The sequence below is a fragment of the Setaria italica genome, chromosome II (genome assembly GCF_000263155.2).
Source record: "Setaria italica strain Yugu1 chromosome II, Setaria_italica_v2.0, whole genome shotgun sequence".
In the NCBI taxonomy this organism is placed as follows: Eukaryota; Viridiplantae; Streptophyta; class Magnoliopsida; order Poales; family Poaceae; genus Setaria; species Setaria italica.
In genome coordinates this window covers 6,139,493-6,155,440 of record NC_028451.1, presented here as the reverse complement: position 1 = coordinate 6,155,440, position 15,948 = coordinate 6,139,493, and the positions used below count along the sequence as shown (strand labels likewise).

Below are 15,948 nucleotides of genomic sequence, written 5' to 3'. Positions count from 1 at the left end.
CTACCACCTGGGCACCCCCTTGGTGCACTGTCGGTCACTAAATCCGACAGTTGGCACAACGGGTAGGATAATTGTAAGATCCTCCCCAGTAAGCTCGATGGCATCTTGCCCCGGCGTCAGCGTCCTACCCTGGATTATGATTTGTTCTGTGTCCATAAGGTATTTGTTCTAGGTGTATTTATCTTTTTCTATAGTTTCTAGGTGTATAAATATTGCATAAGTTACATAACTTAATCTTGTTCATATAGTTATCGTGTTGTATGTTTATAATTCATTCCATGAGTTTATATAATTTATTCCATGTCTACATATATTTGTTCTATGAGTTCATGTTACTTGTTCGATGTATATGATTGTTTTATGGTTATATATATTGGGTTTATATAATTTGTTCTATTTAAGGTGTGCAATTGTGTTTTTGTTTAAGTTTATATAATTTGTTCTACTCGTGCATATCTAATAAGAAAGGTATTCATAAAAAGTCACAAAAATAGTCAAAGTGAGGTCTTACTTTTCTGTTCCTTTTTAAACTTCTATTTCATTTGGTTTTTCCTTATTCCCTATCTAATGGTTTTTAATTTTATTGTTTTATTTCATATTTCATTTTATCTATTATTTACCCATCTTTTCTTTTTAATTTTTTTAGTTTTGTTCCTCTCTTACTTCCTTTGTGCCATATATATATTTCATGGTACATACCTTTGTCCTATTAGTTTGTATAATTTTATTTGAGATATATAAATATTCATTCTATAAGTTCATATAATTTATCCGATGTTAGTAATTAGTTTGTTCTGCATATTTAGATAATTTGTTCGAAGGGTTATAATTTTTTTTCGAAGGGTACATGTATTCAGATAATTTCGAGAAAAATCTTCCAATTGAATAAAAAATATTTTTTTAAAATAAAGTATTGAAACATAGTCAAGTTTGGTCTTGTTTTGAAGATCCCACTGTAAGAAAATTAATGCGACAAATGGAATTTAATTCGGATGCTCGATTTAGAATTTATGTCTTTTTCAGTTTGAAGCTCTCTTTGGCACGTGGGATGATATCATCAATTTTATTTTTTTATTAAGGATTTCGGTTGGGAACAACTGTCGTGCACACGTGATGAATGACGGCTTATTTATACGCTGTGGGCCCATAATCTAACGCTAACATCGTGCGCTTCAGGTGATAATTGGAGAATCCATCGTCATAAGTGATGCATAACCGTACCCGGCGGGACAGGTGGACCTTGACGAAGAGCGGGTCGTAATTAGGTGAGCGATCACCATGCCTGGCAGACGGTGCGGAGGCGGCAGAGTTCATTATAGCCAGGAAACAGAGCAGAAAACTAAATCGAACATGACGTCAAGGCAATGTACAACATTTGTCTCTACTGAAGCTGGCGTCTAAAATACGATGGAGTACATGCTGAAAGAAGGTTTCATGTGATGGAGGAAGAAGCTCAAGACTCAACCCTGCAGGCTTGAGCACAGATTTCCTGTGTATACGTTGGCAGAATAACAATGTTCCAACTTGGTTATTAGATCCGCCCACGTTCTTGTTCTGGGATCATACACTCTCATGACTTGTTTCCTTTCAACCCACATGACTGTTCTCCCGTCATCTAAAAGAACAAGCGGTTCTGGAGGAGAAAATATGTTGATCTCATGCAGACAACTAGGTGCGTACCGTGCGGAGCATCGTTTGGTCCGTAACCCCTTGTCGATGTCCATCACTACGGGAATCAGTAAAAATGCTGAGTGTTTTTATTTGCCGAGTGCTTTATTTCGGGCACTCAGCAAAGGAGCTGTTTGCCGAGTGTTTCTGTGAAAATACTCGGCAAACATTATACAATCAGCATAAATTCTCTTTCCTGAGTGTCAAATTAAAAACACTCGGCAAAGTCACAACCGACACTCGGCAAACAAATGACACTCGGCAAATCATGACCACGTGACCGGCACGTGCGATGTCCGTTAGAGGGGCGTGCTGGACGTTAGTCCTTTGCCGAGTGTCCATCACAAACACTCGGCAAAGTTCCTATTTTGCCGAGTGCTTCGCTCGACACTCGTTGCCAAGTGTCTTCCTCCAGCACTCAGCAAAACCAAAACTATTTTTCCCTCCTCCACCCTCCACACTTTTTCTACTCCCCACGTATGATATTTGGCACTGCATATTAGAAGGTGGTCTATTTCTTGGTATGTTTGCTATATTTAATTAAGTAATTTCATTTAGAGTAATTTGTTGATTTAAGTCAAATTTGAACTGCAAGTGATTGGAATAATAGAATAAAATGAGTGGAAAAATCATATTCATGTTAATGAGTCCAAATTGAGGTCTCATCTGGGAAATAAAAAGAAATTTCGAACATTCTGTTCAGAAAACATGACCACGAACGTGTGGCCGAATGATTTTTAAATTCTCAAAAAATCAAACGAAGGCTGAAAATCACGAGATTTGTCAAGATGCCATGATTTCATGTGTGGAGGCTGTGGTAAAAAATTGAGAAGGTTTCGCACAATTTTTGACGTATGATGTTTACAAATCGAAGCATCTCTGGACAGGATTCGTAGAAGTTGGAAGGATCCGGTAAGATTTTGAGTCCAATTGACACTTGAATTTGGGTTTGACTTCAAATTTTTTTTGTGTAGGCCATAGACAACATAGATTGGTTCATGTCAAATTTTAGGAAATTTTTGAACCCGTTTGATAATTTTTATTTATTAACTGCAATTATATAAATTTAATAGATATAAATTCAATTTGAGCTATAAATCCATAAGTAATGGAATAATATTAGTAGAAAAATGAAATAGGCATTGTTTAGTGATTTTGAAGTTGATGAGGAAAAAATTATTAAAACACGTTATTGAAATTTTACACATGAAATATAAATGTACTTTGCCGAAACACTCGGCAAAGTAGCTATTTGCCGAGTGTCATGTCGAAACACTCGGCAAAGTAGCTATTTGCCAAGTGTCAGATCCAAACACTCGGCAAAGCAATTTTCCGAGTGTCAACATTTCAACACTAGGCAAACGATTCCACAGGCCCACTCCCCAGGCGAAGCTACCGTTTGAAATTAAATCCGAAAAATAGGGCCTTTGCCGAGTGCCGGCGATCTAGCACTTAGAAAAGCCTGTAAATTAAGCCCTGGCCCGTCGCCCGTCCTAACTCACGCACACACGCACACACCCACATGCCACACACCCGCCGCCATCCCCACACACCCCCGGCCGCCGGCCCCGCGCCCCGCGCCGCCCCCGGCCGGCGCCCTTGGACGTCGGACCCTGGCCCCCCGCCCCGTGCCGCCACCGGCCGCCGACCCCACGTGCCCCTGGCCGGCGCCCCCGGCCCCCGGCATGCCACGTGTGCCCCCGGCCCCCGGCGTACTCCGCCCGCCCCACTCGCCAGAACCCTAGCCTGCCGCTGCACCGCCGGAATCCAAGGTTGAGGCGGGGGACGTGAAGATGGAGGAGGAGGGGGACACGGAGGTCATGGATGCGGAGGCCGCCGGCCAAGAGGAGGGTAGTGGTGAGGGGTGGCAGCGGTGCTGCGCTGTGGCAGAGGTGAAGGGTGGCGGCGGTGCTGTGCGCCTGTGCTAGCAGAGGAGGTGAGGGGCGACGGCAGTGTTGTGCGCCTATGCTGGTAGAGGAGGTGAGAGGCTTGGCCGCTCGGGTTTCGGGTGCTCCATCGGATTTTGGGCACCCGCGGGTTTTGGAGGTGGGTGGACAATTTCACCCGAATAGGGTTCGGGGTTCGGGGTGGGTTTCATTTTCGGGTTTTGGGGGTGGGTTCGCGGAAGCTCCACCCGACCCAACCCGCTCCGTTGCCATCCCTAGCTGCCCTCATGCATCGTCGTCGTCCTTGGCGCTAAAGCGAGTGCGGAGCACCTTGTACTCTCCGGTGGAGGGAACGTAACCGAGTACAGATGGGCATGTTCCCAGGTGGCATGAGCTATCGGGCAAGGTGGCAACTTCACGGGTGGCTAGGTTCAATACGGAGGATGGTGGGTTCCCGTTCAACAGTGGTGTGACACAGAGTAGGTCGAGCTGCGTGGTCAGACAGAAGCTGCGGTGCTCCAGAGGTACTCGCTTGACAATGTTGCCGGACAAATCGACGACGCGAACCTCAGGGTGGACGTTAGCAGGATGGTCGTCGTGGATGAAAATGACGAGCGGGTGGCGGGAAGCGTGAGCCTTGGCGAAGCCGGCCGGGGTCGGAGGTGAGGGACCGCCATGACCGGCAGACGAGGCGGAGGCGGCAGAGCTCGATGGCCGCGAGGCGGAGCAGGATCTCGTACAGCAGGTCGGCGGGAAGCGCGCCGTCGTCGTCGTTGGCGAGGGAGGAAGGTGCAGGGAGCTCGGCAGGCTTGTTGCAACTGTGGACGGACACGGACCCCATCGCTGATGCGAGGCGGCTGCAGGCACCGGTTCGTTTATATGTGGACGGGTGGTTGGGATTGGGACGCGTCGAGCAGTTGCTGTCTCTCTTCTTTTATTCGGACTCGAGTAGTTGAACGCTTGCCTTTGTTAATAGATGCCGAGTCCCTCTCCTGAGTTAGGAGAATCTGATTCCAAATAGGTCTGTGCTTCTCGTTCAGACGAGCTGGTTAGGGCGCTACCAACTAAATTAAACCAGGGTTACACGGGGACATGTTTGAGAAACATACACTGCCACTAAGCTAGTACTGTAAATTTCATAAAAGAATCGAGAAGTTTCAAATACAAAGAGTCAGGATCCATCCGCCCACATTGGACCATCTCAGTTCCCAGAGCTAGCGTTGAACATGAAAACTTACAGATTGCAAGAATTTGGTACACGGTATACACATTGGAAATCATTATATTGCTCTATTATAATGGCTTAGATTTTTTTTTTACAGTAGAGCGGGCTTACAGTGAAGTAGGGAAAGGATTATGATCTAACCATGCCAATTTATAACGCAATACAAATACAGTTTTTTTTTGTACTTATAAGATGTCCTGTGTACCACACCTTATAGATTTATTATTTGCCAGGCAGATCTTTCGATTTAGCCCAAAGAAATATGTATAGTCCAGCAATCACCATTGTTGTGCCAAGGAGGCTGCTCATTTAGAAACAAAACTCCATCAATAATTGCAAAAGGCCATATAGAAATAGTATTATAAGATAATTTGTTTGCAATGATTAATAGATGACTTTCCATTAAAAAACGTAGGCCATTTTAGTTTCATCTTAAGTCAAACCTATATAATTTTGATCAAATTTATAGAACATTCACCGATATCTACCTCATCAAATTAGTTCTTTAAACCTGATCCACTACGAAACATATGTTCCTAAATTATGCAATTTTTAGTATCGCATATATTAATATAATTTTCTATAAATTTGGTCAAAGTTAGAGAGGTTTGACTCGTAATCAAACTAAAACAACTACTTATAGTTTGGAATATAAAGGCAGTATATAATAAATTGCAGTCCGACAAAATATGCCGTAGAAACCAAGATCTATGTGGAATCCTGCACTTTAAAATTTCCATCTTCAGAAGATTTTGTTTAAAAGCAAATTTGCATCTCAACTTTTGCGATAAAGTACTTCGATGGATGCACCAAATTTCAAATTTTTCGAACAATCAAAATATGTTTTTAAGTTGGTTTTGCACGTTTCCACGGGTTTCCACTAGATATTTTCCCAAAAAGAAATTAAACTGACCTTCCAAGTGTAATGTTGTCTCCTAAAAGAATGGAGCCCAATACAACAGTGAAGACGAGCGATAATGGGGTGAACATTGGAGGATACGCTGGACCTCGCTTGGCAACTACCCATGAATTCAGGCTATATTTCCCCGCCGTTGCAAGAGCCCCCTGTGCCACAACAAGTGTTAATTGTTATTTTCATGATAACGTAATCATGACAAAGTATGCACTCATTATATCTCTGTTAACTTTGTTATTTTTTTACAACTTGCAGTCGATCTTTGGCTAGAGTTTATTCCAGTTTTTATTGCTCCATCAAAAAAGAAGAGCTAGCATGATTTAGAGTAATGAATTGTAGCCTAATTTCTAACCTCAAGTTTTTCTTTAATTTTGCTGTGCATAAAGAATCTGACGACCTACCGAATACACAACTGTCAGAAGTTTTAGATCCCAACCAAGCTTCCATGCATCCCCATCTCTTCTCACAACTACTCCAACAAATGCTGTCATCAATCCTCCAACCAAGCATGTCGCCAGAGATGACCAATATTTGTATGGATATACTTTATGAACCTTTGTCTGCACTAACAGCATGTCATAACCTTTTCCAGACTCCTACACAGACTTGCAAAAGGATCATGAAAAGGGCACGTATGAGTACCTGAATCAGGTACCAGCAAGCATATGCGAAGCTGCTGGCCACCAAGAGGATTGTTCCTCTTAGATGATTTCTTGCAACCTCTGTCTGTTCATTTTTGTGGTACTGAAGAATGGAATTCCATAGATGCAGTTCATTGCCCTTGTAAAAGGTTATGACCATTGTGCCTCCAACAGAGGCCAGGACACCAACTATCTTCAGTGATCCATCCACTGTGGCGAATTTCAATCTCTCCATTCTAATTCGTCGATACAACAACACATGTTTATACAAATATATATTGACCATGTTAAGCAACAGAAAATTTTTGAGGCGCTCATAATAACAAAAATGGAAGAAAGATTCTTACTTGAACATGAGAGAGAGAATGAAGGTGATGAGAGGGATTATATTCAGAAATATGATGGCGTAGGATGATGTGGTATCTTGGAGACCGTTGTAGTATAGGTTTATAGGCACAGCATACCTGCATATCAAAACATGTCATATTGGATCAACAGATGTGTCCTCCATGGTCAAGAACAACACAAACTTTGTCGTTTCCATCCGTATCTAGTAGATTTAAGTTGGGATAGAGTTTTAGTCCATACCCGATGAACCCGTTGAAGATAATCCAACGTGAGACACGCCAGTTCATCATCTCCCTCCACTTGTCCCTACACGAAATCAATTAGTGAACTAAGAACAGCTATATACTCTTTAAGCTGCTAAGCTCAAAACCTACTCTCTTTTGTCAACCTTTTTTTTGGCAATATGATCGGAGCATTCCTGTCAACTTTGTTACACGTACGAGATAGAAACAGAACCAAACAAAAAACAAGTGCACTAGCTAGGGAACGTGCAAAGAGTTTGCGATGATGAGCAGATCAACCTCTCCCAGACGAGCGCAAAGGGGAGGAGGAACGCGGTGCCAAAGGCACTGCGGTACGTGACGAGCGCGAAGACGAACATGCCGTGGCCGATCGCCACCTTGGAGAGCAGGACTAACCCCGTCTGGAAAAGCTGTACCAGCACCATTGCCACCGGCGCCTTCCAACCGCCTGCCCTAGCAACGTGCTTGGGAGATCCATCTGTGTTGGTATCTGTTGCTGTTGCTGACCTTGTAAGTATATCCTGCATAGTGCATAGGAGTATTGTTTAAACATTTCTTGGAAGGTTAGGGCCATGAAAAGACACAAAATAGAAGAACAGACAGGTGGGAGAACAAGAGATGAAACCGGAGGCGGATGGTGATCACGAAGCAGAGGCTGCTCCTCGTCTGCTGATCCCATGATGGTTTGTATGTATGGCCTTCTGTTGCTGGACTGGAGTGTTAAGATGTACTCTTATTCGGATGCAACTGACTCTAAAAGCCGTGTTAGGTTCATACGCAGGTCGCGGTTCAGCTAAACTAGTCATTCAGTGCTGCATCTCTGAACCACGTGTTACCTACCATCGGCCGGGCAGCTCCTTTGGGAGCCATCTCGTAATATAAGTACTCCCTCCGTTTCTATTTACAAGGTGTGATATGATATGATACGATCTAATAAATTAGATTTGAACATTCATTTATTTTATATTATATTATTTATAGTTATAAATTACATTTGATTATTAAAGTTTACATTACAAAAGTAAAAAATTGTTGATTCAATTATTGGTTAAAGATTGTAAAATGCCTGCGCGCCTTATAAACAGGAAGGAGGGACTAATATACAATGGAAATGAAACACCACCGACTAGCTTGTGCAGAATTTGGGCATGTGTTCATTGCCATTGCCTACCATATATTGAAATAATAGTGACGGTTAATTCCTGCAATAAATTTTAAAAAATGGATGGACAAGTTTCACCACAAGAAAACTTACTAGTCAAGCTATGCTCAATTCGACAATTTGCGTTGTACAGGTCATCTCACATAGTGCCAGCTAGAATATTCATGATATGGAGACATGAGAGATGGATGTGAGAGTAAGAGGTAGATGTCTTACAAAGCAATTGTCTCATCATCTAAAATTTAGGCCCACCAGACAACGTGTGCATCATTGGATCAGTTTTGCTTGATAAGCAACTCATAATTTTCCTTTGTTCTATACACAAATTTACTACGGGGCAATCAAAAAGACAATGTACGTCCGCCGGCATAAGAGATGGCATCCTAGAAACAAAATGAGAAACACCTAGATCCAAAGGATAAGATCCAATCCAAATACATGGGTCAGGCTTCGTCTTAGTTTGGGCATGGATAGGGCCTGACCAGACAAGACCCAAGATGAATTAATAAATATTAATTTCTTGTTTACTTTAATATTCATGCAATTTTTATGGAAAGTATCAGAGGAACAAAACTTTTTTTTTGTCAAGTAATCTCAAGATATTAGTAACACTGCGTAAGACCATCAGTAAGGTAGATAAACACCAGTAGTGTACTCGCTCTAGCTATACATGGACCATCTATTTTGGTTTAATTACTACACCAATGCTTTGCTTCCTCCAAATTATTATTTGGTGCGAGTATATTGGGACACTTGCTACCCTCAATTCCGACATACTGGGTCACAATAATCTAATTAAGAGTGCGACCTCCCACGTTCTTTATTCCCCACCCCCTTTCTTCTATTGGCATGATTTGATTAATTAATTGGCTAGGCCCACTGCTTCAAGCGACATTTTTTGTCCTGTTTTCATGTATTGGCAATGCATATCCTCAATTGCAACAATAATAGTAATTGTTTGCATGTGCAGAACAAGGCTACGGGAGATGCGAAAAAGTGAATGCAAAATTTAGGATTTTTGGTGAATTGATCATAGGAAAAGAATTAAATTAAATTTGACTTTTATAAGTTGGAAGTTATGGTTCGAAAGTTCCTGAGTCTTGTTTAAAAAGTTTTGTGAATACTTTAAAAAAGTTTTCAAATCTGTATCTTTAAAGTTTGTGATATACTTTAAACATGGACGAACACTTGTCGAGGGTGAAATTCAGAATACGTAGGTTTAGGATGGTGATATAAAATGTGAAGGTGTGTTAAACTTTTCAATAGTGACTAAAATGTTTTAAAATTTACGTACAAAGTCTTGGATATGGTTGAAAGTTTATACATTCTTTTCAATAATGGTTACAAAGTTTCTAAAAATCTATGTGCAAATTATTAAATATGTGATTCAATTTTAACGCTATGCAAAGCTTTTGAACAAGGGCTACAAGGTTTCAAGAAACTATTTCTGTATTGTTTATTCCTGTATGCATTGATTGTTTGTTCCTGTATTGTTTTTTTGCTTCATTGCTTATTTCTGTATTGTTTTCATGATAGCCTTTATCTAATCTTATTTATTTCTTGCAGCCATGTCAACGGAAAGGGCTACGTGGAGCTACACATATGAGAAGGGACTTGTCGATATTCTGAAAGAGCTTGTCAACATCCCAATGTTTAGGGGACAGAATGGGTGAACAATAGAAGGTTGGAGAAATATCACATTCCAACGTCACATTTCACGAAGCAGCAAGTGCAAGAAAAGGACAAAGAGCTAAAATGAAACTATAAGATAATAAAAGAAGCAAAGGAAAAGTGGTGTTGGCTTGAACGACACTTTGGGTATGATCATTGCAGAACCAACAGGTTGGAAAAGATTGATTAAGGTTCAATCTCTTAAATGGAGAATCAACTTTATATAACAACCCTTTATATAACAGCTAACATTTATACAAACCATCTGATTATGTGTTTTTGTTGTACTTCAATAGGATAATCACAAAGTTGTCAAGTTTCGCAAGAAGTCATTTCCTTTATATAACAGCTTGAAATTATTGTGTAAAGGTAATGCTTTCGTCTTATCTACTGGTGTCCCATCATGATTCAATATTATCTTTTCAGAGGATGTTTCTTTTATTGAGAAAATTTAAGAGTAAACATCTCGTTGTCGTTGCCTGAGTCATGATTGCTACTTCAACTTCATAACTTGGATTAGACTACTGTCCAAAGTCTTGCTGCCATTTTCTGAAAATGCAGAGTGAATCATTATTTTTTGAAGGTTCAGCTCATCTCTATGCACCTCATCAGTGAACAATATGACAGAACAAACTATCTATCATGTATTTTCTATTGACTGTCAGTTTAAAACATGTTATATTGAAACCAATCATGCAATGTCATAAACTGCTTCTGGTTGTGAAAATGTCCTAAACAGCAATAATTTAAATATAATATGGTCCAATACAACTTGATGCCCTCATGTTGATTGTGTGCTCTTTGGCAGTGAAATTGGCAGTATACTTCAATTCACTTCAGCTTGCACTTGGCTTCCAAGCTAGAGTAATGTTCTAATCACTGTGTAACTATACTCACTCCTGTTGATCTAAATGTGCAGTTTGACAAGTAAAGCATGGCTGTAGTTATAGAGTATGCCTTGTTGGCAACTTAAGTACCTATTTTACCAAAACGTCCCTTTTAATATTTTAGTGGCAAGAGAGTTGCTATGGTTCCTGCAGCTATTCTTCCTACAGTTCAGTGGCAAGAGAGTTGCTATGGAGTGTGTCTGGTTCAGATCCTGACCACTCATAGAGTCACTTCAATTTCTCTAGAGAGTCAATTCATTTGCTATTGGTGTGGATGGTGTGTGTCTGGTTTGAATACATCTCATAGCTAGAAGTGTTTCTTGTGTCATATTTCTTGTTCAGCAATGATTGATACCATAGCTGGAAGTGTTTCTTGTGTCATATTTCTTAAGGTTATATATCATTGTGCATATTCAGCTCCTTTAGTTAATTATTCACTTGTTCACCCATTCAATTTTTTATTTAATAGGAAGTGTGGCCACAGGGGATTTAAATTTTACATCAATTGAGCCTCCACCACAAAGAATTAAGTTGCGAGCTGAACCTACTCCCCAAAGAAGTATCTCAGAGCAAAGCAATCATAGCATGGCTTCTATAGATAGGAATCCACTCAATTTTGGTCTTGGTGGTGTACAAAATATAGAAGTTCAATCTGCTCCAGTTAGTCGTAATTCAGAGGACCAAGATGTTACAGGTGGAAAGAAACGCAAACAAAGTTAGATGGTAGCAAAACTTGGAAATTATATTGACTTTAGAAAGGATCAGATTGAAAAAACTCTAGAAAAGTTAGAAGAGAAGAAGAGACGTGGAGAAGACTACTCAATCGAGTAATGTATTGACATTGTGGATGCCATGGAAGAGCTATCGAATGAACAAAAGGCTGATGCAAATGAAGTTTTCTAAAGTGAAATGAACAAAAAAATATTGGTGGGCACCAAAGACTCAGGTGTCCGTCTGATTTGATTGAAGAAAAAGATTGCTCGGGTATGTTCCCTTTCTCAAATTTGTACTCTTGCTCAAGTGTTGGTTGAATCTTTTATTTGCATATATAAAACATAAAATTTTATCCTCTGCTAGTGTCACTGATTTTTTTTTGTGCTGCAGCTTTCTAACTCTAGTGTTTATTTGCCCAAATTTGTGAGTGTTGAAGAGAACCAAGAGGCACAAAGAGAATGGTTGGGGGAAGGTCCTTGGCTTTGTTTACTAAAAAAAACTTGTACTGTATCAAAGGTGAAGTTAAAGAGCGAAGTTCAGTAGATTTTGCTTGTTGGTCGATGTCATCAGCAAAATACATGTCGTTACTAGAAGAGAAAAGTTAAGCTATTAACTTAGGATCACTACTTGCCCTCCTGTGCTGCTTTCGTGTGTGTGGTTCATATGACGATATTCCCTGGGCTACGTATGTATGTGCTGCTTCCGTGTGTATGTGCCCTCCTGTGATGTTTTCATGTGTATGACGATATTCACAGCAACAGCAGCAGCAGCCGGCCAGTGGTGGTACCGGGTTGTGCTAGCAGCAGCCAAACAGTGACGGGGAGAGAGGCTAGAAAAACCCTCTGGTGGAAAGAATTTGAAAATCAAGAAAAATCCCTGTAGGAGTATTTCTTCCCTACCCTAATCAACCCTGTGCTTCCAAAGGAACCCTAAGAGTGTCTCCACTTCCCCGTCGAAATTGCACCCCTGTCAAAGGAAATAATGTTTCTAAAGCACCAGATTTCCCAACAGGCAACAATGACTAATCCTCTGAAAATACAATAATCCCAAGGAATAGTGAGGTGTCTCCAACATTCTTGGCTGAAATTGCATTCGAAAGAGAGGTGAGAATGCAAGAGTATCCTCTCTGTGGCCAGAGCAAACATTCATAACTGTCAAGGAACATATTTTTTCAATTGAGAAGATTCCTTGTATTGAGCCTATCTCGGAGCAGCAGCCAGAATAACTTGTGCTTGTTTTGCGCTCCTTAGTTCCACATCCATTTGAAAAGGGGGAAGCAGAAAGTGAGCCAGACAAACATTTACAGGCTTTCTTATGAGTGAAATCACACGATCCCCAAATGTTGCTCCTTTGTCCATTCGCCATACTCTCTCTGGTTAATCCTTGCATCAAGCCTTGAACTTCCATCGATTGGTCAGAGGCCTGCGTAGATAAAGGCAGCCAAAAAGTTCCCGTTGGTTGCATTCCTCATGAGTGTTAGCAAAAATTATTTTTCGGCGCAAATGCGTTGGGATATGTTGCGACGCTCAATCCTAGTGAAGCTGGAGCATGTCCCAATGAGAGTGTGACCTACCACATTCTTTATTCACCCTCTCGTGTCTTGTGTTGGCATAATTGGATTAATTATTTAACATGGGCCATAGTCTAATCGATTGCAATCGATTACAGATCGTGGTTGCTAATAACGCTGCTAACGCACACGTGTTAGACAAAATTATTATTCGCCACATATGTGTCGCCACATGATTGCGATGCCCAATCCTAGTGGAGCGAGTGACCGAGTGTGACCTCCGACATTGTTTATTTTCGTTCCAATGTCTTTTTTTTTTTGGCATGATTGAGTCAATCAATTAGCTTGGGCCCATTGCTGAAAAGGATCCTTGTGATGGAGAACCCAGTGGGGCATGGAGAACCCAGTGGCCAGTGATAATCCTTGTGATGGAGAACCCGGTGGGCGAGTACTCCTCGGGCAGTGTTTACGTACTAAATGTTAAACTTTAGCAGTATCACATCAGATGTTTGGATGCTAATTAGGAGGACTAAATATGAGCTAATTATAAAACTAATTGCAGAACCCTATGCTAATTCGCGAGACGAATATATTAAACCTAATTAATCCGTCATTAGCAAATGGTTACTGTAGCACCACATTATCAAATCATGGACTAATTAGGCTTAATAGATTTGTCTCGCGAATTAGACTCCATCTATGCAATTAGTTTTTTAATTAACCTATATTTAATACTTCTCATTAGCATCCAAACATCCGATGTGATATATGCTAAACTTTAGTGGAATGTATCTAAATACCCTCTAAGATTCTGCCTTTCCGCGCCGCAGCCATAATTGCATCCGCCAGCTGCTCTGCTGTCTCGCCAACCTGTCTGATTTGGAGTTCTGGCTAGCTCTTTCAAACGAGATGGGTGGAAATCTCCTCCGGCCCATATAAATTGCCCATATATTTATAGGTATATACACCTGCAATAATTATGTACCAGTTGAAATTTTAAGAATTAACCCAATGATATGATTAGCTTAGGGGCAAGCGTGGTCCGTGTGTTTGATCTTTCTTCTATCTTAATGAAACGATGCAATGCAGTTCTCCTGCATATACGAGAAAAAAAATTCATATGATTTTTTTAATAGATGTCGGTGATGTTTTTGAGCTAATTTTCTTGTTGATCCCATAAAACAAACCATATAATGAATTGTACAAAAACGAGCCATCCTCTGTATTTTGTTATCTCCGAGCCATTGCTCTCTTTTAAACTCTACCCTTTGACTAGTCTTCTCTACAGAACATTAAATGCTCTTCTCGAATTACTTGGATCTTGAAGAGATCATGCGTGGCTCGGAGATGGACAAAAGACATGGAGCTTGAAGCAGAGGGCACGGTCTTCAAGAAGGACGCCGAAGCTTGGAGCTTGAAGCAGAGAGCACGGATATTACATATGGACGCGTAGTCCCTGAATGTTGATTTCTTCACCTCTTTCTTGTACTTTTCTTTTAAGCTTAGAAACTTTGTAAACCTCAGTAACGTGTCCCATGCAAGCTGTGAATTGTTTTAAGGCAATGCTACTGGGAATTAGTATTAGGATATAATTGTCCCTAAGCCTGAGGGAGGAATGATGGGGTGTGAGAGAGAGACTTTGCATGGCTACAACAATCATGTGGATGCCTTTTCCTGATGTGCTTGAGAGCAGCTCAGTGAGGCATGCATTTGCTGCACTCGTTGCTGTGTCTGTGTGTGACAAAGGGATTGGCTTGGCACCCTCCATGATGCTTTTCTCCAATTAATCCATGAAGGCTTTGCTATGGAGTTGCAGTGAACAACCTGCTATTTTTGACATGTTTTCAGTTCATGACTTGTTGGTTTCATGAGCCCGCCAATGGCCAGAAGAAGCGAAAAACAGAGGCTTTTCTTCCATCCCATCTCGTGTGTGCTAAATGCATGGTTATTGAATCAAGGTGTGCCAGTGTCGTTAGGCTCCTGTAGATGCCTCTTGTTGTCTAAACCATGGTGAAATTAGTAAACCTCTGCTCGCAACTGATTGACCCCAACCTTTTTGATGTGTACTCTGTGGCTGAGTAGAGCCACATGCATGCTAGTTTGACACTGATACATCTTCTCCCCATTGTTTGGTTCATTCATGCACGCCGTTGCCACGGCACTGGAGCCACAGAAACGGCATGTCGTGCAGTTCCCAAGTGCACCCATTTGGCCATTTGACAGAACCTCAGGAAAACAGAGAGGAAAAAGGAAATTAAGCTTGTTAGAGTTCGGTCGAGCAATTGCTGCCAAGAAGCCTGTCAACCATTCCAAATTCAGGTACGCATCAGCTGTGGCTCGGATTGTTTAATGTGGAGTCAAACCAGGGCCTGTGCTGGTACATGCGATGTGAGCACAAACTGGTGTACACTTTCAAGTTGTAATCTGGAACTAGGATTTGTTTACTGAGATCTGCAGCTAGGTTTAGTTTATCATTTTTCATAGCAGGGTTTGAACTTTGAAAGGAATCTCCTGTGCCGGGGCGATGCCGTTCTTCCCGGAGCAGCAACCGGCCTTCCGGCCTCGAGCAGAAAAAAGCAAAAGCAGGAGGCAGGAGACAGTCGCCGCTGTTCCGGACGCCGACGACGACCAAATCCAACAGTGCGGTGCACGTAAAAGATGAAGCCGCCGGCCGGTGAGCGAAAGAGAGAGTGACAGTCACATCAAATCCAGCCCAGCCCCAAAGCGCTCCTGCTACAAGCAAAGCATCTGTGTCTGCACTGGCTGACAGTTTCTTGACGCTTTTGTTTCTTCTGTAATCGCCCGTACTACACAACCCCTGACACCTTGCTTTGTTTTAGAGTAGTACCTTCGGTTCTTGTTAATTTCCGTTCTTCGTAATGGAGGATCGACACGAATATACGATATGGTCAGTGTCTGTTCGTTGCGTTGGTGTTGCAGACGGACACCGGCGCCATCGTGAAGATCAGATCATCAGAACCCTGCTGGTCTCGTCTCTTCGGCATGTGGTACTCCAGTAGAAGTTGGCAAGGTGCTATGCTTGTGGGGCCTGCTGGTAGCTGGACGGTGAACCCCGAG

The 15,948-nt window shown here is 41.6% G+C and overlaps 1 protein-coding gene across 3 annotated transcripts; it reads right to left on the bottom strand.

Annotated features, from left to right (window-relative positions):
* Positions 1 to 4,774: 4,774 nt before the first annotated feature.
* LOC101771946 (WAT1-related protein At1g25270) lies at positions 4,775 to 7,779 on the bottom strand. Of its 3 annotated transcripts, none has more exons than XM_004955687.2 (8): positions 7,528 to 7,779; positions 7,206 to 7,447; positions 6,925 to 6,990; positions 6,684 to 6,800; positions 6,338 to 6,572; positions 6,097 to 6,255; positions 5,693 to 5,844; positions 4,775 to 5,080 (listed from the first exon to the last, which is right to left on the bottom strand). In XM_004955687.2, the coding sequence occupies exons 1-8, from the start codon at positions 7,603 to 7,605 to the stop codon at positions 5,002 to 5,004; spliced, it is 1,128 nt and encodes a 375-aa protein (XP_004955744.1). In that variant the 5' UTR covers positions 7,606 to 7,779; the 3' UTR covers positions 4,775 to 5,001. The 3 variants fall into 3 exon arrangements, with proteins under 3 accessions (XP_004955744.1, XP_004955746.1, XP_004955745.1); XM_004955689.2 differs by having other exon boundaries at positions 7,323 to 7,447; XM_004955688.2 differs by having other exon boundaries at positions 7,552 to 7,779.
* Positions 7,780 to 15,948: the final 8,169 nt, after the last annotated feature.

Coding starts and splice junctions, on each gene's coding strand:
- LOC101771946 (XM_004955687.2), bottom strand. CDS start 7,605: ATGGGATCAGCAGACGAGGAGCAGCCTCTGCTTCGTGATCACCATCCG. Junction 6,573..6,683: donor ATTCTCTCTCTCATGTTCAA/GTAAGAATCTTT, acceptor TCGACGAATTAG/AATGGAGAGATTGAAATTCG. Junction 5,845..6,096: donor TTCTGACAGTTGTGTATTCG/GTAGGTCGTCAG, acceptor GTTGTGGCACAG/GGGGCTCTTGCAACGGCGGG.